Here is a 24841-nt window from a genome sequence, read left to right as displayed (position 1 = left end):
GGTGGCCCCATTCTCATTTATCATCCTGCAGGTATCATACTGAGTACTACAGCGTGATTCAGCAGTAACATAACTGATAAAAAAATGTTGTATTTCTAGATGTAGCACAGACTGATGTCTTAAAAATTTAGCATTGACCAATAACTGATTTTTGAGAAGAAACAGTGGTTGTAGTTGGAATGATCCTTTGTATGTAAAGAGGATTAAATCTAAAGTCTGCAATAGGATTTATATTATAAACCACCCAGGGAATTCTTAGCACATTTTTGGCCAATTCTACTTTATACTCAAGAAAGTGTCAGGTCTGTGGCAGGTGTGCTGCTCCATGACACTTGGGTGTAGGAATGTGTCCCCTGTTGACTGAGTGACAAAATTATATTTTGTCTCCTTAAAAAGAAAAAAAGCCCAGAAATTTCTCTCCTCAATTAGGCAAAAAGACACCTCATAGGACCTTGGGGACTTCACCTCAAACTTAAGGATGATTGGACAGAAGCCAAAAAGTCCTGCCTAAGCAATTCCCTCGAAAAAGAAGAAAACAAAGGCACTAATCACTTTTGTGAGGTGTTTTAGCAGGAACAAGAACCTCTTGCCCTGGCTGGGTTTTTCTTTGTAAAGAGCTTTGTTATTTTGCCTTTTATTAAAACTTTTCTGTTTCCAACACTGCCACAGAAGCGATCCTGCTGATTTTATGCCATCTGAGGTGGCCGAGCTATCTCGGGTGTGATATAAATCTCCAAGAGCTTATAAGACCTGGCTTGAGGAGACCCATATATCACTTGGGGGCTGTCAAAATCTGAAGTTAGTTTTAAGGAGTAATAATTAGTGAAGGCCCAACTCTGCATTTGCCAGTGAAAGAAAGCCCATGGGCAGTTACAGAGACTTGTCAGGTGGTGTGAACTTGGGTTAGTAGCTGATGCAACACACTAAAAGATCTCCAGTTAAATCTCATGCAAGTCATACATTAAGTAAAACTATTTTTGTGAATTAAATAAAATCTTTGGCTTTGTTTGTAAAGCCTGTTTTTTTTTAATGTGGCTCTCATCCAAGATAAGCAGGCTTCAGGCTGTACATTCTATCCAATCCTGTTTGTTACAGAAATTCTGCTTCCTCTGATCTTTGGTTGGTTTTAACCATGTGTCATCTGTTGCCTTAGGTTATCCATCTCAGCCAGTGGAGCAAAGGCCACTTCAGCAGATGCCGCCTCAGCTCATGCCACACGCGCAGCAGCCCCAGCCCCAGCAGCAGCAGCAGCCCCAGGCAGCCCCGCAGCAAGGCCAGGCACCGCCCCAGACACCACAGCAGCAGCAGATGATGATGATGCTGATGATGCAGCAGGATCCCAAATCAGTCAGGCTGCCTGTGCCCCAGGGGGTTCACACCCCCAGGGGGCCCCTGAACCCCGATGCCCAGCGGATGCCAATGCAGCAGAGCGGGAACATGCCAGTGATGGTGAACCTCCAGGGGCCTGGGCCCGTGCCTCCCTCTCCTGACAAACAGAGGATGGCCCTACCAGGCAACCCTCCTCTGGGAAATAATGCAAGAAAGATGGTTTATCCAGATAACGTACAGAATCCTTCCAGCTCGCCCCTCACAGAGGTGTCATCAGTAGCCTCTCTTCCAGAAGGAGGTGGAGCTGAGGGCCCTCCAACATCAGGAGCTCAGAATAATGTGACATCTCATTTAGTAGTTTCACAGAACCAGTTAATGATGACAGGACCCAAGCCTGGACCATCCCCACTTTCAGCTGCCCAAGGTGCAAGTCCCCAGCAGCAGTCTAGTTCTCTGTCTAGTGCTCTTACACACCATTTTCCAAATGTTGCTGCCCCATCACAAACATCAAGGCCTAAAACCCCAAACAGAGCTAGCCCAAGGCCATATTACCCTCAGACTCCTAATAACCGTCCACCCAGCACAGAACCCTCAGAAATTAGCCTGTCTCCAGAGAGGCTTAATGCCTCTATTGCTGGGCTGTTCCCTCCTCAGATCAATATTCCTTTACCTCCCAGGCCTAATCTCAATAGAGGATTTGATCAGCAGGGTCTGAATCCCACTACTTTAAAGGCCATTGGACAAGCCCCATCAAATCTCACAATTAACAATCAGTCCAGTTTTACTGCCTCACAGTCACACAAGTTGGAAGGTGTGGTCATTAATTCAGGCAAACAAACCAATGCTGGAGGAACAAAGAGAGCAAGCCCAAGCAATAGTCGAAGGTCCAGTCCTGGATCCAGTAGGAAAACTACACCAAGCCCTGGCAGACAGAATTCAAAAGCAGCTAAATTATCACTGACAACTCAGCAGAATCCATCTCTCTTGCAGAACATGGAATTACAGAGAAATATGGTGGCTAGTCCCTCTTCTTTGCCGACACCTGTGACCACAAGTTTTCAAAATAACTCCGTGCTAAGTAACCAGAATCCCGCAGTTTCTGTACCTGCTGTGACTGGCATTCCTGAAGACAATAAGGAGATCCTTAGTGTGCCTCAAGATACTGAGAGTCAAAGTGCACAAGGTGCCCTAGGTAGCAAGGACCAGCCCAGTACGGAACTGAAAGGTGTCCCTACTCCAGAAATGAAAGTGCTGGTTCCTGAGGAACAGGCAAAAAAAGATGGGCAAGCCCTAGACAGCAGTAAGCTCCCAGCCATGGAGGAAAGTAAAGCCATGGTATCTCCAGCCATGAGGGAGGCACCAACTTCTCTAAGTCAACTTCTTGACAATTCTGGAGCTCCTAATGTGACCATTAAGCCCCCTGGGCTGACTGGTCTTGAAATGGCACCAATAGTCCCCAGTGGTGAGGAGCTAAAGAAGATAGCTGTCATTCCTCCACTGCAGGATTCATCCTTGAGCAAGGAGCCCTCTAATTCACTTAGCCTGACTCAAAATAACGAGCCCTGTCCAAATCCAGGGCACCAGGAACTGGGAGAAGTAAATGCAAGTGTGGCACAGGGTGTTCCTCCAGTAATGCAGAGGCCTGTTAGCTCTTCTATTTCAGGTCCTTTACCTCCCAACCAGATAACAGTTTTTGTGACTTCCAACCCTATTACATCTGCTGCTAATACATCAGCTCCGTTGCCATCCCACCTGCAATCTGCATTAGTGTCCACCGTTGTCACCATGCCCAACGTGGGGAGCAAAGTGATGGTTTCCGAGGGACAGTCAGGGGCTCAGTCCAACACCCGGCCGCAGTTCATCACACCTGTGTTTATAAACTCATCCTCAATCATCCAAGTGATGAAGGGCTCTCAGTCCAGCACGATTCCAGCAGCCCCCATGACTTCTAGCTCGAGTCTGATGCCTCAGTCGGTCGCGGTTGTTGGTCCTTTGCATATCCCACAGAATATCAAGTTTTCCTCCGGGCCCACTCCTCCCAGCACCTCATCCACCAGTCCTGTGTCCAGTATTCCCACCAGCAGGTCACTCGTTCTGAATCCCTTGGCATCTCCTGTCCAGCTGCCTTCCACTCCAGCTCCTTCCAGTGTTCCTTCACAGCTTCCAGCTCAGCAAGCCAAGGACTTCAGCCCAGAGGAGACTTCCCAGGGGGCAGGGTCGGGTGAGCAGTGCCCTGTGCCAGCAGCCCAGTCGGGACCTGTGGTTTCCTCTCTGCTTACGAGCAGCCCGGGCTCTGGGAATAGGCGCAGTCCTGTTTCATCCAGCAAGGGAAAGGGAAAGGTAGACAAGATTGGCCAGCTCCTGCTGACTAAAGCGTGCAAGAAGGTCACGGGCTCCCTGGAGAAAGGGGAAGAGCAGTACGCTTTGGATGGAGAAACAGAAGGTCAGGGACTAGAAACGTCGGTCCCAAATAGTCTGGGAACAGAGCAGCCCCCAGCAGAACTCGATAACAAAAGCGGGACCCCTCCGGCACCCGGCGTAACGAAGCAGAGCACTTCTGGGCCCGGCGGCTCGGGCCTCAGCCCCGCGGCGGGCGCTCCCTCCTGCGCGTCCCCGGGCGCGCCCCCGAGCGCTCCCGGCCCCGGCGCGTTCCCGGCCGCAGCCCCTCCGGCCGGAGCCCCCCCGGCAGCCCCGGAGCCCGCGGGCCCCAGCGCCAACGGCGGCAACCCCGGGGGGGGCCCGGAGCCGAGCGGCAGCGCCGCGACCGAGGAGGAGCCCGCAGCACCCCCGGAGCTGCTGCAGAGCGCAGGTGAGTGCGGGGCTGGCGGGGCAGGGAGGGAGCGAGGGGGATCCGGGGGCTGCTCTCCCGGCCCCGCAGCCGCGGCTCGCAGCTGCTCTTTGTTTCTAACAGCTGAGTGATACACAGCCTTGTATTCGCCACGGTTCGAGTTCCAGATGTTTTATTTCACTTTCCATTTACTGCTTCTGGGGGGTACTTGTCATGAACATATGATTCTGTATCTTCATGTAACTGTTGGAAGCAAGGAGGAAAAGTGGGTGTATCAGTAATGACAAATACTTAGGGTCCTTTTTATCCTGGTAGATACACTGGTATTCTGCTTTAGTCTTGTCACAGACTTTTGATTTTGTAAATTATTTCAATTTATTGAATTAATTATGATGAACTAATCCTAATAATACTATTTTCCTCTCTGAATAACCTTCATCCTCTAGGGAAATTTCTGAATAACATCTAGAACAGAAGAAAAAACCAACCCACACCAAATCCCTGTTTGTCTAGGGAAAAACTTAAATGCTCATTTTGGAGAAATTAATGAAAAAGTTAACTGCATTCAGTTTGAAAACATAAAATAACTTTACATCTGAGCTTTGCTGTTTTAATTTGTGCATTTGGCAGACTTTATACATTACATTGATGCTATTTCTTGATGCTATTTTTAATTTATTGAATCTGGTGTGGATATGAACCTATCACTCTTGAAGTGAGCTGAGTGAGTGCTGTGCTTTACAGCATGAATTGGACACAGAAGATAAAATTGTGGATGATAAAATCCACAGAAGTCAGGGGAACTGAAAACTTCAGCCTCAGTGTGATTTTCCCCATGGCTGTTGGATGTCGTAGCTGCATGCCACTGGAAGATGGAAGCTTCCTTTGAGCTTCACAGAAGGAATTCTGGCTTTCTAGGAAGTGATAGTCTTTATTTAAGCAGGAATGTTACACTTTCTGTCTTCCTGTTCTCTGTAAGTTCACTATCACATTGAAGACCAGAAAGCATTAGCCCAACAAAAATTGGTTTTCTGCCTGATTTTTTTACTTGGCAACCTAAGGAAGGTTAAGTCATCATCTTATTGCCGCAATTCTGGAGCATATTGTGCACTTTAATTTAAAGAGTGAGGGCGCTGATTCATTGAAAAGATACTATTTTCTCCCAGAATCTCTGTTGAAATTAACATTAAAAAAAAAAAAAAAGGAGACTAAACTATTAAAATGTTAGGATTTCCTTTAATGTCACGGTCTGCTGAAAAACTGTTACATTTAAAAATGTTGTTTATGATACTTAATTTCATCATTCATTCTAGTTTGAGAAAACTTGCTTGGGATAATTTTGCCAAAGTTTGTTTTAAAAAGGAGAGGTGTGTATGGTGGGAGGGAAGTGGAGGGTAGATTAAAAGTATTGCATCTGTAAATGGCAAAGTGCAGTCAGCTGGGAGAGAGAGCATTTTGTACCAGCCTGATCACACAAAAGGAACTCCTTTACTCCCTTTGACAATAATGTTTTTTCCCTCCACTTTTATTCTAGCATCCTCTCAACATTTAACACAGAAAAAAAGTTCAGTTGCAACATCAGAAAGTACTGTTCAAAGAACAGGTAAATCTTCCTTTGGAAAAGCAGAATAGAGGTGAACTAAATCCTTTATGAAAATGTATTTGTTTGAATGCATATTCCGTGGTCACTAACACACCAGTTATTTTGGGGGTTGGGTAGGGTTTTTTATTATTATTTGTGCTTTTGGGATTGTTTTACTTTGCTAGTTACGTTGTGCTTTGGAAGTCTCCAAAGCCTTGTGGGAGATTCAGGATGGGGTCGAGTAAAAGATGAAAAAATCCCCAAGAAAGGTTTTAGATATTCAGTGTTAAATTGGAGGGGCTGGATTTGTAACAGTACATTGTATTTGAATTTGGAAGTTCCGTGCCGAGGTAATAAGAAAGGTATTTCTTTCATTGTACCCTTCTGAATATAGAAATATATTCATGCCATGCTGGGATTGTGTTTTAGAATGGTAATACTTTTTTTTTTTTTGGTGTGTTCAACTTTTAATGCCCTCCCAGCAGTGTTTCAGGATGGAGCCCTGGCAGATGACTTTATGCTGTTGCCATTTATTATCATGCTGTTTCACCAGCAGTTCTGGGTTCTGTTAAAACATCAATTCCCAGGTTGAGCAGGGAAAACAGATAGATGTGGGCTTAGTTATGTGAAGTGCCACTCTCCATCTATTTGCTGTCTCTAATCTGATTGGAAATAGAGTTTTCAGGAAGTAAAAATTGTACTAAATTGTTTTCTTTCAATTTCCACTAAGACAAAGGTGGTCATACACCCTTGTTTTTTCACACCTGACTTATTGCCCTGTGCTGCTGTGACTGTACTGGGGGTTCCTGCTGGGGGAAGCACTGATGCTATCCATTTTCTGCTGTTGGATAATCTCCCCGTTTAAATTTTGGGTGGGAAGAAAGGTAACTCCTTTCATTGCTCAGTCTCTTCTTCCTTAGTCCCCAAGACATCTGTTTTTCTCAGACAGTGCTCTATCCCTTTACACTGAAGAGAATGATGTTCCAACACTGCAAATTCATCCTAGAAGGACAGACATTGCCCATTCTCTTACTTTTTTAAATGCCTCTATTCATTGTGCACACTCCAGCAAACTGGGGGCTAAATTGCTGTCAAAGGCAAAGCCCCAGTTTGTGTACCACTGGCCCTAAGCTGGTTGGACACTTGAGCTGGGCAATGAGACAAAGCACAGGGGGTCCATCCATGGGGTTCCAATGTTAATCCCTAAATCTCTGGCAGGTCTTCATGAGAGGGCCTGTGTTTAGGTATAGGTCTTCCCTCTCAACAAAGGATACAGTGGATATGGAGACAATTAAAAGACAGACAGTAAAAAGACTTGACATTTTATGTGCTGAAAAGGAGAGCTTTTACTGAGGTGAAGACTCCAAAGGAAACCTGACCTGTGTGTACAAAATCACTGAGAGAGAGAGAAAACAGGTCAGACTTCTCTTTGCATCATCTCCACTGAGATATTTTCCAATTCTGTACAAGTGCAATTGGGCTTCAGAAATTTGTCATTAGAAGACATTTCTGTGAGAGGCAGTTGGGTTAAGGCAAATTTTTACATGCAGAATAGAGCCAGATGGGTACTTTTAAGGTTTAAAAATTAATGAAACCTAGAAGGTTTAGTAGAAATAAGCTGTCTAAAATGGAAGTCTAAAAAGGGAGAAGAGTGTAGCCAGGGAGTTCCTCTATCGTTTTCTTCTGTAGGGCTTTAATTTTCCCCTGTCTTAGCTGACTCCAGTGTCCTGAAGGCTGTAATCAGACCAAGCACTTGGCCAGCGTGGTATTTTGGCTTGCTTTGCTTTGAGAGAAGCTTATCCTTGAGATCTAATATATGATAGAAAAATGTGAGCTAGTCATGCCTTGTCAGCAGGTATGGATCTCTACAGCAGACATTAAAATTATCTTTTTCTTTTGTAGAACTTGAGACAAATGCTGCAGTAGTTGCTGGTCAAAGGTAAGGAGATAGTTTGTAGATTCAGAGTAGATATAGCTTTCGTGGGAGGAAGTCCCTTTCTCTTTGCTTAATTGCTCAACCTATGCTACTGCTTTTCATTTTCTTGGCCACGTCCTTTCCTTCCTGCTAAGACATCTGGCCAGCTGAATATTCCAAACCATTGCTGAAAAGCAATGAGTATAAGGTAACCTTTTCCTTAGTCTGTGCTTTGGGCAACGTTTCCTCTCATCCTTTCAGGCCTGGATGTTTCATGTCCTGGAAGGGTTTTGATGGTTGCACAACAAATCAAAATTAACCCCCCCAAAGCCTGCAGCTTAGCTGTCGTGTGAATTTTTGTTTTCTGAAAGGAAGTCTTTCAAATGTTTGTTCTTCTGCCTTGAGGATTGTTTTCAACAGTTTTCCTCTATTTGCTTGTTAACACTCTGCCAAAACTTGATAAGAAAGTCAGGTAGAAGCTTCATGTTGTCCTGGTTAAAACATTCAGTAATTAAAATATATTATTTCAAACGGTTGTGTTCTGTCAGAAGAAAATACAGTTTCCAAGATCTACTTGGAAGACTCTAAATGCCCCAGGCTCCCACTCACTTGACAGGAGAGCCCCTGGGGAGGTTTTTGGCTAATGGTGCTGGCACAGCTGGCTGGGTTTTGGACACTGCCCTCATGGGTGGAGTGACCCCCTAGGCTGGGCCAAGAGGAGCAGCCCCTTGTGGCGTTCCTCAGGAGATGAGGCAGTGCCTTCCTTTGTAAGGGAGGGAATGCAGTACATTTCCTCAGCTCAGGAATGGCTCTGAATGGAATATTTAACCCTATGTATCTTCATTTGGACTGGTAAAGAAAAGCTGAAATTTCACAGTGAGTTTTCTTCAGGGTAGAATTTTTCTGAAAAGCTGAAGGTGGGACATTGGCAGCTGAGCAGATTCTCTACATGAAATGTCCTTGTGTGGCCATGTCCAAATTCACCCAGTACATCAGATTACCACAAGGGCATTTTCAGAGTTTTTCTGATTGATGCTCTTCTGAGCAAGACTGGAAAAGAAGGAAAGTTTGCAGGCAAACTGGGTCTGGTGATGGCTGATACAGTGGGCAGCTTTGGGTATATTGAACCATACCGGACAAACCTTGATAGAATCACAGATGGTCTAGGTGGCAAGGGACCTTAAAACTTACCTTCATGCCATGGGCAGGGTCACCTTCCAGTATCCCAGGCTGCTCCAAGCCCAGTCCAGTCTGGCCTTGGACACATGCAGGGATGGGGCAGACAGCTGCTCTGGGCAACCTGTGCCAATTTCTCCCTAAGAGCTATTCTAAACCTATTCTAATTTAAAGCCATTAAAAACCTTTAAAACCTTAGGGGAACCTTGCAACCCATAAACCACTAGAAATATTTTCACTTGGAGTAATTTGATTTCCTTCTATAAAAGGAGGGAAGTGATGTGCTGGTTCCTATGAGACAATCCCAGCTCTGGATTTAGTCACTAGAATCTGTAAAAATGACCTGTACTAAACTGAGCTTTGGGTGCTGATGCTTGCTTGCTTCTCTCTGGGAAGCACCCACCTGTTTGGGGGATCCAGTTTGTAGATGGCCCATAATACTCCCTTATAGGGAAATAGATTTCAGTATTTTGTATCTGAGATTATCTACAATATATAGTCTCCTCTGCTTGTGTCTTTCCTTGAGAATGTTTGTCTGTCCTTCCATTGAGAAACTTTTATTTCAGGTTTCTGTTACTTAACTCTGAAGTTTGTGTGGTTTTAGTCCTTCCCTCAAAGCAGGACTTGTCTGAAGGGTGACACTGCAGTGAGACCTCTGTCACACACAGGTCCCCCTGTGCTGTGTCTTCACTCCAGTTTCTGATTCAGGCACCCTTTCCTGAAATCCTGCAAATTGTCACCCAAAGGGCCTGAAATAAGCTTTCTTCTTTTCCATTATCAGCAGAATAATTTATTTTGTTAATTACTTAGCTCTGAATTCACACAAGAGAAGTTTAGTTTAAACTTCTGAAACTGCTTAGTCACCAGAAATTGTCTGGCAAGAATGCATTAAGGAGAAAACACCCAAAACTCAGGAAGAGTTTACAGGGCTAAGAGAGATAAAATAAAAGAAGAATTTAATTACAAAATGTAGCATTCCCTTTACTGTCTCAGTAGCACAAAACAGATTTCCACAGTACGTAAAATTATTATTTTGTAGCAGAAAAAGCTTTTTGTTACAAAAAAAAAAAAAACCAAAAAAACCTAAACAGATTTTGACTTCAAGCTTTAAAACCTAAAGAAATTTTTAAAAAACATTTTTTAATATGTGAAGAAATCACTTGGATCAATGGAGTAAGTCTTTTTAGCAAAAACCAAAAGTTGGCATACTCCCTGGAGAGTTCTTAATCCCTCCTGATGTTCATCTGCAATTTCAACTCTGCACCCCCATACTGCAGCAGTCTCTAATGTAACCTGTTTGCTTTTCCTAGACTTCAGTAATGGTGGCACCTGTGGAAAACAGAGCAGACAATTTATAATGCATCTAATTTCTTGGTCTTCTTTTGTTGAAAATATTCTCTTTGAGGACTTCTCAATTCTGTATCCTCTGATAATTTTTGATAGAAATGGACTGTACTCTGGCTTACTCAGGTCATTCTCCATCTGATAGACCTTCTGGTATCTCTAGCGTTTCATGTCTTCAGTGCTAGTAGTCCGGAACTGGCACCTGTGTCGGGCCATCCTCCAGCTTGTCTGACTTGCGTAGAAAAACGTAATTCTTCTCACACTTCATCAGAAATATTTTGTCCCACTTTATTAGTAATGAGACAAAAGAGAATTGTGAAAAGTCTAAAACTCCAAGTAGAAGAAATTCAAGAACAGAGGATTCTGCCGCTTCACAGGAAACTGTAGAGAATGGGCAGCGCAAGAGATCCTCGCGACCCGCGTCCGCGTCCGGCACTGCTAAAGGTAACATGCACAGCCACCCTTCCTGGGGAGAGGGCAGCTCCTAACCTGCTTCCCCAGCTGTTTGCCCTGGCAGTAGCTGCCTTGTAACGCTGCTTTGCAGTTCACACACCTTGGGTGCTTTATCTCTAGTTTCAAGGATTTAGCCACAGGTCGGTGTTGAAGCATTTCCCGACGTCTGCGCTGGCAGTAAATGCTGTATGAATTCCTCTTTGGTACATCTGTGGAACTTGTTTTCTGCAGCACTCGCCACCATAGTGGTCAGCACCTTGCCTAGTTGAATTCTCTTTGCAGAAATGTGTTGCTGTTGGAAGGACCGTACTGAGATCAAAAAGTGACATTTTCCTTTTCCTGAAGCCTGAAAGTCTTCCCAAGTGCACGGTCAGTTCTTGCCAAGTCAGATGCCATGCTTCAGGCATGCTCCAGAGGCTGCTGAGGTGGCAGCCAGGAGCACCAGGGAGTGCTGTGTGCTAGCACAGAGCCTCAGCTCTGCTTCACAACAACATCTGAACTCCTGAAGTTATTAACCCATGGCATTAGCAGGTGCTGACTTACCTTACTCCTCCCCAGGTTACAGTCTTTAACAATTATGCAGCATTTGTGTGATATGCACGGCCTAGTGCCAGGCTGAAGCTAATTCTGTCAGCTTCTTGTGTTTAAGGGTCAGAAAAATGCTGATGGACCAAAGTTACACAAGAGAGTAGAGAGAGACCGTCAAGAGGCAACATTCAACCACTATTTTAAAGATAATATACAGAACAAAGAGGTACTAATATAAAATGATTATAAAAGGAAGTCAAGTTGAATTCAGCCACCATTTCTATACTGGCGGTACTGAGGCGTGATGCTAAGAATATTGTGTTGTCAGAGTTTCAGAGAAGCATTCCAGCTTTACATCATTGTGCAATGACTCCCAAAGATTATACAGGGGACCTATATGTTCTGCACTTTTGTGACTGCTGAATTTAATTATAGTTACTTCTTGTGGCAGGACTGTGCAGGAGAATCTGAGTCTGTATTGTAAAAATAAATACTCTTTCATGATTGTGAAAAAAAGTTTGAGAAATGTGAAGCCAGTGTAAAATCCCTGCCTGCGTTTGAGGGGATCTGGAGCGTGTGACCTGCCCCACATGCTGTACTGGGTAAACCTAAAGATGACAACCAGTGACACTTCAAATTTTGAAAATGTGGGAACGGGAAAGTGCTTCAAATTTAAATGATACCAAAAGTCTCACAGGGGTTTTTGCTGACTGTGTAATTCATTTACCTCTGTAAATAGAACCTTTGGTTTTAAGTCATGCACGTGAAGCTGCCGCAGTGTCCAGGGGCTGTGCTGGACACTTGGGTGCAGTCTGCAGGGGACACCTGGCTGTGCTGCCTTACCTGTGAGCACACAGCTGCTCTGAGCTGTGGAGAATGAGCCAAACCAGGTGCTCTGGACACGCTGCACCTTAGTGGGGTGGCTGCAGGCGTGTCACCTGGTTTGTCACCTGTGTCTGCTCTGGTGTGCATTTTTGTTAGGGAATCAGAGCTTAATTATTCTGGTTTGGTTGCTCTGTCCTCGTGTTATCTGTGTCCTGAGAAACCCCCTAATCCATGGTAAAAGGAATATGGGGCTGAGAGGATTTATCTCTTGAGATAGAGGCTGTTTAAAGTCATCATTAGGAAAAAGAAATCAGCAGGGAGAGAGAAGCAGGGAGAGACCAGCTGGAGCAGGAACTTGGTTGCTAAGCCTGGGGAAGGAGGAGGCAGAAGGATCACTGTGAGAGAAGAGGAGAGCACACAGGGAGGGTCAGCCCTGTCCACCTGTGTCCAGCACACTCCAGGTGCAGGGTTTGGGAGGTGCTGGTGATGCTCCCAGGGGACTGAGACAAGGGCTGAGTGCTGCTGGCCCACTCCTCCTCTCAAACATGGAGCCTTGAGCAGCTCAAGGTGGAAACAGCTGCTGCTGAAGCTACTTCAAAGTCAGTCCTGCTGCTTGGAGGGCTCCAGGCTGGAGTCCAGCCTGTGGAGATGTTTCACTTCTGAAAATTGGTACTGTACTGGTGTTTTCCCTTTTTGGAGTACTTTTCCAGCAAGGGCTGCTTTTAGCACTTACTGTACCTTTGAGTTTGTTAAATTTTGAAATGTTGATTGTTCTTTCTAATTCCACATTGTAACAGCTGTGGAGTTGTACTGCTGCTATTCTAATTTTAGATGGGCTTGGAAATTTTTTTCCTTTTTGACTCTTAAATACACACAGCTACAATAGTTTTTGGAAAACATTATGAAGAGCCAAAGAGACATTGCCAACATTTAAAATCACTTTTTAAAAAAGATCTAAAGATGCAAATGCCTTTGGTCCTTACTCTTTTTTTGTTTTGAAATGGAAACTTAGTGCCTTGGTAAGTGCACTGGACATGTCATCTGCTGTGACCCTGCAGGTGTTAACATTTGTGTCTTTGCATCGGCTGCTTCCTGTGACTCAGTGTACCCTGCAGAGACGCGTTTTCTAAAGACTTTCTGAGAGCTCAGACAGCTGGGGTGTTGACTGGCGTGGCAGAGTGGTTGTGTAGCACCATCTCCTCCTGTGGCACGCAGGGGACGGGTACAAGCCGTGGCTCTCCTTTCCGAGGCCGCGCGCTCTGCGCGAGCGCCCCGCGCACGGCGCTCCGCGGTCCGTCGTGCCGCGGGAAATCCCGCTCGCATGCTGTGAGTTTGGAAAAATGGCAGGGCAATCTGTGCCCCTCTGGGGAATGGCTTACCGACTGCGTATCCATGCTGTTTTTCTTCTCTTGATTTCAGAAACGAGTGCCAGTGCAATGCAGTCAAAAAGAAGAAAATCCAAGTAAATTACTGCATGGAAACATGAGACTTGTAAATGAGTGTGAATTTACCAATAGCAATTTTGAGCTGTGATTTTTCTTTTTTAAATAAAATTCTGTACAGTAAGTAATTTTAATATTATACTGTTCCCAATAAATGAATTTTTTTTTTTTCTAAAAAACAGATAAATAAATATAAAAACTGGGTTCTTCTAAAACCCCCTGGATTTGCAAAGTGAAGTCAGGGTTAGCACATTAGGGTAATGTGTTTGTATGAAATGGAAGGGGAGGGGAAGACAATTGTAAATTTATTTGTTTCCACTTTTCATAAACAATTTAGAATACAGGGTTGTCGTTTTTAGGTATTAAAATAATGTAATGTGCTGTTGTTTAAGTACTGTATGTGAATAGCAGTCAAGGGGTTTATAAACAAATCCCATGTTGTTTGGAAATGTAAATAATTTTATTATATAGTAGACCTGATGTATTTGTTGTAGAAATGGACCAGTGAAACAAAAAATAAATTTAAGGGTTTGTATAATGTGGAATCCCTCATGCTCCAAATAAATGTTATTGTCCTATAAATTGCATTGAATTATTATTAGCAACAGCAGCATCATTCCAAACAGGAGGATTGGAGGGATTATTTAGAGCTCCGGGCCTGCAAGCTCCTTATATGTATCTTCAGCGAGGAATTTGTTTAACCACAAACAAATGAACGACGCAGCTGCTCCCGCGGAGCCAGGGAAGGGCGCGCTGCCGTCCCCGGGCGCGCAGGAGCAGGGCGGCCCTGGCTGCCCTCAGAGGGCTGCTCGCAGGGCAGGGAAGGGCCCAGCTGCACGGGACAAAGGCAGCAGCCCGGCGTCCCTCGGCTGGAGAGCTCTGCTGCCCTCGGCGCTCGGGATCTGCTGCCATGGAAGGCAGGTCAGGCTGGCTGTTCCTGGGAGCTGCCGGGAGAGCCCGGAGCTCTCCGGTGCTACCTCTTCTCTTTCTTGCTGAAATTTAAAAATATGGATCTCAAAATGCTGATTGAATATAAATTGTTATTAAATAGAAGTTGTCAGCTTTTATAATCACAGTTATTTGTGATTATAGGCAGGCACTGAGTGAGGCCAATGTCATAGGATCACTGGGGTTCAAAAAGCCCTTTAAAACCATCAAGTTTGTCCCTTCCCCTAGCACAGCCAAGACCACCACTACCCCATGTCCCCAAGTGCAGCATCCACACGTTTTTAAAATCCCTCTAGGGATGGGGACTCCACCATTGTCCTGGGCAGCCGTGCCAGGACTTGACAGCGCTTTTCCATGAAGAAATTTTCCCCCATATCCAACCTGAACCTCCCTTGGTGCAACTTGAGGCCATTTCCTGTCATCCTTGTTCCCTGGGAGCACAGCCCAATCCCACCCATCTTCACCCTCCTGTCAGGAAGTTGTGGAGAGTGAATGTTTCCCGCAGTCTCCTTTTCTCCAGGCTGAGCCCTCCCAGCTCTCTCAGCTGCTCCTGGTGCTCCAGCCCCTTCCCCAGCCCTGTTCCCTTCTCTGGATGCGCTCCAGCCCCTCGATGCCTTTCTTGCCATGAGGGGCCCAAAACTGTCCCCAGGGTTGGAGGTGCCTCACCAGTGCCCAGCACAGGGGACAGTTGCTGCCCTGGTCCTGCTGCCACACCATGGCTGGTACAGGCCAGGTGTCACTGGCCTCTTGCCCACCTGGGCACACCAGGCTCTTGTTCAGCTGCTGTCACCAACGCTCCCAGGCCTTTCCCACCAGGCAGCTTCCAGGCACTCCTCAGTGTCTCCATCCTCCTCCAGAGTGTGGCTGCTCCTGTCCCTGCACAGGCACAGCTGATGTGGGTACAGGAGCCCCCCGTCTTTGCTGGGCCCCCACTCTCCACTGGGGCTCACCCTGCTCCGTGCTTGGCCTCTCTGCTCCTGTTGCTGCTCAGGTTGGGTGGGAAGCTTTGGAAAATGAGGACAAAGGCCACAAAACTGGAAAGTCTTCAGAGAAAAGGGTCCACATCCCAATAAACCAGGGAAAGAGAGGGGATGTGCTTCAGATTGTGGGAAATACCACCCTGTGGGAAGCAGACAGGCTTGAGGTCAGCATCACCATTTACAGGGACGTGGACCTTGGGAAAGAAGAACTTCAAGATCTGACCACTGGCAAGGAGCCTTGAAAGGAGCAAAGGGCCCCTGTACTGGTCCCCTGAGCAGTGCTGGACTTTGGAGCAGCTCACAGTCCTGGAGGAGAGCTGAGCCAGGCAGGGAAGTGATCCCCTGGCATTTGGGGATCTGGAATGAGATCACCTGGTTCCCACCTCCCACCCAACCACAAGATGATAATGTAGAGGAGACACAAGACAGGACCACCAGGATGGCCTGGGGCCGGAACACCTGACCAAAAGGAGACATTGAGGGAGATGGGCACCATTGGCTCTGCAGAAGCCAGGATTTTATAGAGATGTAGGCTGGGAGACAGGGATTGACACCACCAGGACAAATGGAAAGAGAGGAGCTTCTGACTGAGCAGCAGAAACTATTCCCCCTGGGATGCAGTGGCAGGATCTCTCTCTCTGGAGAATTTCAAGCATTGGCTGAACGAAGCCCTGTGGTCTGAATTCAGTATTTACTCCGCTGTGAGAAGGATGTTGGACTGCACCTCCTGAGCTCCATCCCTCCCAATAACCCTAGGCTTTGTCTCCAGCTGCCAAATTTAGTTTTCCCATGAGAAGGTTTATCAAAGCTATGAAAGCTCACTCCCAGCTATTTTTTTCATTCCCAGTTTTTAATCTAATATTTCTCTGAAGTGCTTTTCCCAGCAGCTGAGGGGTCATGGGTGTCTCCTCAGCTTGCCTCTGCAGGAGGAGCTGGCGCAGCCACTGGGCTGGGCAAGCCCCATCCCACCCCTGCCCAAAGCTGCTCATGGCCATGTCTCCCCTCTCCTTGGAGTATCTCCAAGGATGAAGACTCCTCAGCCTCTCAACCTGCTCCTGTGGCCAACCACCCTTGCAGTGAAAAAGCATTTTCTTATGTGTAAGTGATATTTCTTTTTACTTCAATTTGTGCCTCTCACCCTGTCCCTGTGCTGAGAATATTCCAGCTCTGTTTTCTGCACTTCCTCCATCAGTAATGTGCACACAGGGCAGGATCTCCCTGAGCTTCCTCCAGGCTGGGCAGTCCCAGCTCTGCCTCTCCTCATCTCCAAGCCCTTCATTACCTTGGAGGCATCTCTGCCTCTCCTGGGTGCTGAGAACATCTCACAGTCTGCTTGGAGAAACAGCTGATGCTGCAGAGATTGGCTGATCTGGGATTTTCTCAGGGCAATCGACATCTGCTTTAGCTCTGTCATTATCTGCTAAGTTGTAAGGTTTGGTAATGGGGAGGGGGAAAAAATCCCCTCCAACCCCTCAGCCTGTGCCATCCTCTCTCCTGTGTGTCCTTGTCTTCAAAGGGGATGTTTTTCTGTTATTTGTCTCTCAAACCATTGACTTTTAAAAGCATTTTTAAAAAACCAAAGCATTTTGCAGGTTTTAGAGGAATACACACAAAATAGATTTTAAATATATATAATTTTTTTTTTATTTCTTGTGATTTTTCTTTATATTAGATTTTTTTTTTCATTCAAGAGACAGCATTACAACCTAACAACCAGGTTACACACACACAGGCACACTACACAACGTGTCCCAGGCAGTCGACACACAGCAAATGTTTACACAATGTCCTAACAGGAGGAGACACCCCTTCCCTACGAACCCTGCTTACACCGACTGAACACGGAACACACAAGAAGGACGGATTTCGTTAGCCTCGGGTTCCAGACGAGGTCTCAGTCCCACAGCACGGGTGATGCCGACATCGCGGGGCTGGTTCCTCCCTCTTCTCCCGGATCCCCAGCGGCGGCCGCGCCTAAGGCAGAGCCCGGGGCCGGAGCTGCTCTGCCCGGGCTGCCCCGGGCACGGCGGGAGGGCACAGGAACACTGTCCTGGCCATTTCAGGGGAGGCTTAAGGCAACCTTTTCCAACCGTGGAACAGCCATCTGTCCTGGCATCCTGCTCCTGCATCCGTCCTGCTGCTCCTGCTCCTGCTCGCTCTCCAAACATGGCCTGGCGAACAACTGGGGTTTAGAGCTTTTCAAAGCTGCCTAAGAGATTTAGTAGATCCAAAATGCTAAACGCTTTTTAGCAAAAAAAAAAAAAAAAAAAAAAAAAAAAAAAAAAAAAAAAAAAAAAAAAGAAAAAGAGAGCGCTTTTTGGGGCATTCATTCTGTCGGGGTTCTCTGAAAAACCCCACAGTGACTTTGAAAATGACACAGAAACACAGAAATACTGAAAACTGACTCCCTGGTCACCTCTTGCATAGGACTTGTAACTGCAGTTCAGTGATTTTTTTCAAGTTCTGTAATTGTGTTAAAAAAAGATGCCAAACCATGAAAAAGGGTGAAGGCACATGTACAGTCAGTCAGTCCCACATGGGGAGGCTAATGTGTGGGCAGGAGTTTTACAAGCAGGTACCAGGGGTGGATACACACAGATAGAATATTGCAGTGCTCGGTGGCTCTGTGCAAGTGCAGTTCTGACACAAGAGGAAATTTCACTGGTTTACTGCTACACCTTGTGCTGCTCCCTCATCCCCAGACTGCCCAAAGCACAAAGCTGAAGGTAAGAATTCAGTGAGACTTGGGCACAGCTGCTCATGGCTCCCCAGCAAGAGTACATGAGGTGAATGTGAAAGAGCAGAGGAGCTTTGGGCTCCCCTGTGCAACCCATTTTTTAAGATACACTTAGAATTTACTGCTCTGTTTTCCCCTTCATTTGCAGAGAATAAAATCTTCCCCCCTGCCATGCAATGAAATAGGGTCAGAGTGGAAGGCAGGACTTTCAGGTTTATCTGCAAGAGAGTCAAAGCTTTGCAGCTCTTTTTGTGCTCTGGAGTGTGGGGCAGCATCCCTGTACAAAATATGGGGTTGGAAAAGCAACCCCCTCGCCAGGCCAGGAGGTGTCAGCTCAGAATGAGTGACAGGGGACACACTTGGGTGTCACCACTCTGCAAAGAACTGAAAAAATGACCACACATAAAAGCCTCTTTTGCTATTAAATGGAGCTGCTCATCATCCTCATTTCTCTAAGGAGAGGGTTATGGGTTAATGACAAACGCTTTCAAGAAGCAAAAAGCAAGGCTGATGGAGCAGGGAGACCTCCTGGCCAACCATGTCCAGCTGCCCAGAGCCCACAGCCGGGGAGTGCTCTGGATCCTGGAGATGAGCAAGGAGAAGGTGGCACCTCCAGCGGGGCTGAGGACACCTCTCAGCAAGGAAGGGATTGTGCAGAGCCCTTGCCACTGCTGCAGCCAGCTCCCGCAGCCACGGTCAGAAAACTTGTGGCAGCCACTCCAGTGATGGGAACGGGATGGGACGGAGCCCTTGAGGACAAGAAGAGGTTACTAACTTTGTGTGGAGCAGATCTGAGAGGTGGGAAGCCCCACCTTGAAGAAGACAAACCCTGAGGGGATCAGCCCCTTCCAAGGCCCATTCCTGTCCCTGGTAGGTGTGCCTGTGGCAACCCCTGGGAGAGGGGCGCTGCCAGTGCCATCCATCTCCCTCCTCAGGCTCTAGGCCCTGCCAGCAGCTGTGCTGAGGAGGTCACCACGGTCCAGTGATGGAGAATGGCTGGGGGGAAGCTCTGAGAAGCTGGGGGGACGCTGGGGTGCTGATGCTTCCCTCCTGCCACCAGCACCTATTGCTGAGCGCATGCAGCAAAGGAGGAGCAGCAAAGTGGAGGCTGGGAGTGGTGGCAGCTGACAATGCCTGGTGGCTCCAGAGTCCCTGTGGCACCAGCTGGACATGGATGGCTCCTGTTCTAACCCAGAGACTCAGGGAAGACTCGAGGACTGCCAGCAGCCATTCCCAGGGCAGTGGGGCCCAGTGCTGCCTTTTGAGATATGCTGAGAACCAATTCTCTTGACTTGAAGTGACTTATGTCTTCTTACTATTTCCTAATTATGAGATGTTTGATCTTTGGGGACTCACTTGTTTTTCAATAAATTCACATGAAGTTTAATTTCCACTATAAGCAGGGCAATGGAATTGATACTGATCCAGAGGGGCAACTGCAAAGCTGTGGGACTCAAGCCTAGAACCTCACTGGAGTATTTTTTTTTTTCCTTACTGGTGTGGTAAGACATTTAAGTGGGTATTTTGCTCCCCATTAGGGCTGAATAGAAGAAAAAGTACTAGTATGATGTAAATGTAAAATTATTGATTAGAAACACACCTAAAGAGAGAAGATTCCCACAGGAGTGATCTTTGGGATGAGCCATGCATTTATGTTCTGCACAATGAGAAGGAAAGATAGACTCCCATGGAAAGAATTGTTTTCCTTCCAGACCAAGCTTTTGCAGCAGTTTCTTAGAAGGAGCATTTGTGAGTGCAAGTTTCAGAGCAACAGCTGAGGAGGACTCTTGCCCCTACTCCCTTGGCATCCCTCCAGCCTTGCGGTGCCAAGCAAGAGGCAGAATTTGCTGTGAGAACTTCGTTGTGGCCGCTGGTGAGGGGTCCTGAGTGTGCCATGGCCACAGCTTGCCCAGTGCAGCAAGCACAGCCTTGGGGGTCTGGGGGAACTGGGGGCCCTGGTGCAGCCCAAGAGGTGGCACTTCTCCAGCAGGGCTGTCCCTCCTGGTCCCATCACGCCCTGAGGGCTCATCCCTCGCACTGGGATGCAGCAGCCAGAGCAGAACCAGGCCAGCAGAGGCAAATCTTACTTGGAGAAGATCCCTGCACCATGGGGGCTTCATGGTGGGAAGATTCTTCCCTCCACAGGGCTCTCACAAGCTCCAGCATTGCCGAGAGCACTGTCCAGCCTGCCCCAGTGCCCTGCTGCCCACCTGAGCTGGGGCTGGAGCCAGCTCAGCTGTCTGAGCCCAGCACTGACACACGACCCATCACAGCTGGCATTTACGGGACAGGGATTTGCCCAGGCCTCTCCACTGACAATTCTTACCTTTTTTATGCTTTCATTGCAAGAAATACAAAAATTTCTTTCAGTTGCCTGCATCACCATTTCCCCAGGTGATCACTTCGATGGCTTCCCCATGCTGGCTGTGCCCTGACCCAGTGACGTGGTGGGTCAGGCTGTAACACACAGTCCTGCTGCACCTCCCAAACCCAGGAGGCTCAGCGCTGAAAATCCATACCTGGTTGTGCACAAGCCATTTGGCTGTAAAGGTGAATTTTCAGGTCACGAACAAATGAAGAGGGGCTGCAGCCCAGGAATGATCCCACCATGAATGGCCACAATTTCTTTCTCACACAGGAGTGTCAGAGCACCCTGCAGCTCCCGTCACCACCACGTGCTGCCACAGGCCACGTCCCTGCAGCATTCCAGAACCAAACCCCACATTCTAACAGAGCTGCCTGGGAAAAAGACATTTTTTAAGACCCCAGCAGATAGGTTTGTCCCTGAGTCCATGCTGTAGTTTCCCCCTACACAAGTACAGTAAACAAAGCAAAATTCACCCCACCTGTCCCAGCAGGACCAGCTCAAGAGCCTCCTGCAAACCAGAACCTTCCCACTGGAAGTACCACACAGTGCATCACGAATACTGGGTGCAAAAAAAAACCCCAACAAACCCCTAAAAAAATCAACCCCAAAACAAGCTACTGAACACCCACACTGGGCTGTGAAATATCTACACATGCAAATGGGTGCACACACAGGAAGTTTTCAGTTTTTAAGCACCTTTCATTTGTTTTAAGATCTGAGGAGACAAAAAACCTCAGTGAAAAGGGGTTTTCTTGCTCTGGCAGCACTGGGCAGGCAGCCTGGGACCAGGCCAGGTCTTGCTGCAGGGCAGGAGCAGAACACTGCAGGTCTTCTGCAAAGCACAGGTGGACCAGAGCACGGGGCAGGGGGGTCACACTGGGGGTGACAGGTGCCTGGCAGGGGTTGGCAGGTGAGTGCTAGGTGTTAATACACAGCAAGAGTGCAAACAACAGAGGGGACTTGCAGGAGCTCATTTGCTGTGGTTTGTGCACTCTGATGACCCACCAGAGGCTCACGGTCTGGATTAACCTCTTCATGAAAACATTATTAATAATTTATTAATCCTTTATAAACATACTCTGGGTATAAAGTGTGTTAATAGTTCTGCTTCATCTCCTGTGCTGGCTGGGCACAGAGTGACGAAAGACATCTCAGACTGGCACAGAAAGAGTTTGAATTTGCTTCTGAAAACCAGGACAGAGGAAGATCACCTGTTTGAAATGGGCACTGGGGGCTGGGTGCTGGTGGCACTGCCAGGCTGAGACAAGTCCCCAGGAACACGGCTAAGGGCTGCTGGCTCACAGCAGATGGGAAGGGTGCACGGGAGGATTTCCATATGGGATTTCTCCTGGGGTACCATCTCCAGCAGCTGGGCAGGCACAGGAGAGCCTGGCAGGTGAGACATGGCAGGATCTGCCTCGGGGCCACTGCTCCCCCAGCCTGTTCCTCTGGGAGCTGCTGAGGGGGCAGTGGCCTCACAGCCAGCCTCTGATTTCTGCAATGCTCCAGAGGGACTGGCAGCAGGAGAACTTGCAGTGAAGACCAAGCTGGAAGGCTGGACAGTGCTTGGCTTCTGCCCTTCTTGACGTGTGCTGGGGCCCGAGAGACAATGCCTCCTCCAACGCTGCAGCCCAGCGGCCGCAGAGCGGCGCGTCCAGCGGGGATGGGAGGGCAGCACCCTTCAGGGGCTCAGCCCTGCCTGCTGCCACGGCACCTGTGCCACTGCCCCTGCACGTGCCCTGCTCCCAGCCCACCCCAGGCATCACTGCAGGGGCAAAACAAGGCATTGAGTGTGAAGCCCAGGAAGCCAAAGGATGTAAACACTCCCCTGGAGTCAGGAGATGTCAGCCTCTTCACAACAGGGTGACCTCGCTGTGGTCTCAGGCTTGGCGAGGAACAGAGCTCGTGGAGAGGCCCGAGGAGAGCGGGGCAATGCCGAGGGCACGGGCTTCCACCTCTTGGGATGCACCACTCTGGAGTTGCCCAAAAGCCCAGCCCTGTGCTTTTGGGAAAGCCGAGGCAGCGGAGTGAAGGGGAAATGCTGCAGGGGAGCAGCAGCAGCTGGCTACCACGGTCCAGGCTCCCTGGCCCGGAGCTAGGGGCTGTTGCTACTAAGAAGGTTCATTTTGGCTTTAATCTCATGAAAAGAATTAATATCTATCAGCTGTCTCAGTTTGGGCTCACCACAATTCCTTCAGCCGAGGTCCCCAGCTGATATTAAGGGATGCAACATGGTGAGTGGAAGAACCTCTGATGAAATCAGAATTTTCTGGAGTGTTGTGGGGATATTTCTTGTCTCAAAGGGTGGGAATCCAGGCTGTGGTCATGAGCAGGGTGCTTTCCCAGGGTAAAAAATCAGTTCCTAAAGGAGAGAACTGGGGACAGATCAGCAAATTTCTGCTGGATTTGAAGCTGTCTCAGCTGGTGCTGGAGCCAATGAAAAGCCTGGACCATGTTCTTCCAAAGGCAGAAGGAGTCCATCACGGAGAGAGAAGGGATTTGCATTAAAAATTAGCATCACCTAGCAGTGAATTTGGCCCTTCATGGGAAAGGATGCCATTTTCAGTGGGGAAAGAAGATGCCTCTGTCACAGCTCCTGTTACAGCAATCCTTTCAGTCAGGCCTGCCCCATCCTGACCCAGTGCAGTGGCTCCCAGATCCATCTTTGTCCTCACTTCAGCCTCTTCCCTCCGGCCTCCTCTTCAGCATCTCTTCACCACCACCACGGACGTGCTTTGGCCACCTCAGGGAAGCAGTGCAGATCCTGCCTCCTCTCCCCTCCTGGGGACTAACAGCAGGCAGACAGCAACCCTCGGCTTAACAGTGCCTCTTCTGCGTGTCCAGGCACAGAGAAATACACACGCACACAGAGACAGGCGTACCCGGGGATGCAGCTGTGGCTGGGGCAGGTCACTGGCTCCAGGGCTCGCTCGGATGGGACCACCAGCCACGGTGATGCCACCCCAGGCTGGCCACCCCTCCTGGCACGGCAGCCAAGGGCTCCGGTGCGGCGTTGGGACGGTGCTTTGATTCCTGAGATTTCCTTTAACGTTGTTAAAAAAAAACAACACCGTGAGGCACCAGGAGCTGCCTGGCTGACCCAGCCATGGAGATTCCACCAGCGCTTTCAACCACAAGCCCCTTCAGGACTGGCAGTGGGTGTTATCTATCATGGTAAAATGTAGCTAAGAAATCAAAGAGGGAGAGGAGTGTTTGCTGGTTTTGCAGGGTGGAAGCATTATTTAGTGTCATTGATGAGATTTTCCTAAAAATCCGAAATCTTGTGGCTTCAATGCTCTTGTCACTCCCGCTCGATGTCTCTGTGACATCCCAGCCAGGCTGTACATGGAGTCATGATGTGAGGAAAGGCACTGATGTCACAGACTTATCAGGACAAACAGGTTTCACCGGGAACAGGTGATTTCAGGACCAGGTGATTTCACTGGGAATTCTGATTTCCCAGTGAAGGCTGCCGAGGCAGCCGGGCAGGGGCAGCGTGGCCCTCCATGCCGGCGGCGCCGGGGTCGCGACCCAGACGGCATCGAGGGTGAGGGGCGCGGTGAGGGTACGGGAGGAAGATGAGGAGAGCGGGTCAGGCGTGCGGGCGCGGGCTGTGGAGTGAAGCCGCCGCCGTGTCCCCGGTGTCCGTGGGGGCCGCTCCCGGGGCCGGGGCCGGGGCCGGCCGGGGGGAGCCCCTGGGCGGCGGAGCGAGGTCAGTAGTTGCAGTGGCGCTGGCAGGGCTGGTGGACGAAGGCCCCTGGGAGCTGCTTGGCGCGGCGGGGCGGGCGCTGCCGGGCCCGGTTCTGCCGCTGCAGCGCCTTCTGGGCCAGACGGTGCCGCTCCGCCAGCTGCTTGGCCCGCTGCGCCCGCTGCGCCTGCCCCGCCTTGTCCAGCGCCGCCGCCTTCACCGCCAGCGCCCGGCCCCGGTGCGCCAGCGCCGGCTCCGGCCGCGGCTCCGGAACGTCCCTGCGGAGACAGCGGCGTCAGCGCCACAGCAGCGGCCCGCCCCGGCAGCCGGGGACACCGAGCTCCGGCACGGCCCTCCTGCCCCGACAGCCTGCCGGGCCGTGCGGTGCTCCAGCACGGCAGGCCCCGGGACCCCGGACACATCAGGACACCACCAAGAACTCCGCTCTCTGAGGGTCCGCGTCCCTTGAGCCTGGTCTGTCTCCATCCCACCGTGACCCGTTTGGAGCCTTGGCTAGTCTCAGGTTCCCTTTAGCCCTTCTCTGCCCCCCTCCAGCACTGAGGCACTCCAGAACACTCTGTCCACTCTGGACATTAAACTCTGGCCCTCAGGAAGGCTTTGGAAAGAGACAAGTCCTGAAGGAATGGTGTCACCTAGACAGGAATGGTGTCCACTAGGTAGGACCAGTGTAACCTAACCAGGAATGGTGTTCTCTAGCCAAGAATAGCCACCCCACCC

General features: G+C 48.8%; 2 protein-coding genes across 5 annotated transcripts in view; one reads left to right on the top strand and one right to left on the bottom strand.

The window, feature by feature from the left end:
• The window catches only part of NCOA6 (nuclear receptor coactivator 6), a 37312-nt gene extending 23796 nt beyond the window's left edge, over positions 1-13516 (top strand). For 3 of the 4 annotated variants that reach the window (XM_041398186.1, XM_041398185.1, XM_041398183.1), the window contains 5 exons: positions 1154-4138; positions 5652-5720; positions 7602-7638; positions 10430-10578; positions 13360-13516. In XM_041398186.1, the coding sequence (XP_041254120.1) occupies positions 1154-4138; positions 5652-5720; positions 7602-7638; positions 10430-10578; positions 13360-13406 (3287 nt within the window). In that variant the 3' untranslated portion in view covers positions 13407-13516. Of the gene's footprint in view, positions 1-1153; positions 4139-5651; positions 5721-7601; positions 7639-10100; positions 10579-13359 lie in introns of those variants that run through there. The other variant, XM_041398184.1, reaches the window with a different exon arrangement.
• A 3420-nt stretch (positions 13517-16936) lies between these two features.
• TP53INP2 (tumor protein p53 inducible nuclear protein 2) overlaps positions 16937-24841 on the bottom strand; it is a 20527-nt gene continuing 12622 nt past the window's right edge. Inside the window, exon 4 of the mRNA XM_041398260.1 lies at positions 16937-24381. Coding sequence (XP_041254194.1) covers positions 24129-24381 — 253 coding nt within the window. The 3' untranslated portion in view covers positions 16937-24128. The remainder of the gene's footprint in view (positions 24382-24841) is intronic.

This window comes from Onychostruthus taczanowskii, unplaced genomic scaffold (genome assembly GCF_017590055.1).
Source record: "Onychostruthus taczanowskii isolate IOZ18803 unplaced genomic scaffold, ASM1759005v1 scaffold142, whole genome shotgun sequence".
Classification (NCBI taxonomy): domain Eukaryota; kingdom Metazoa; phylum Chordata; class Aves; order Passeriformes; family Passeridae; genus Onychostruthus; species Onychostruthus taczanowskii.
Note: the sequence above shows the minus strand (reverse complement) of the source record. Positions and strands in the feature narration are given on the sequence as shown.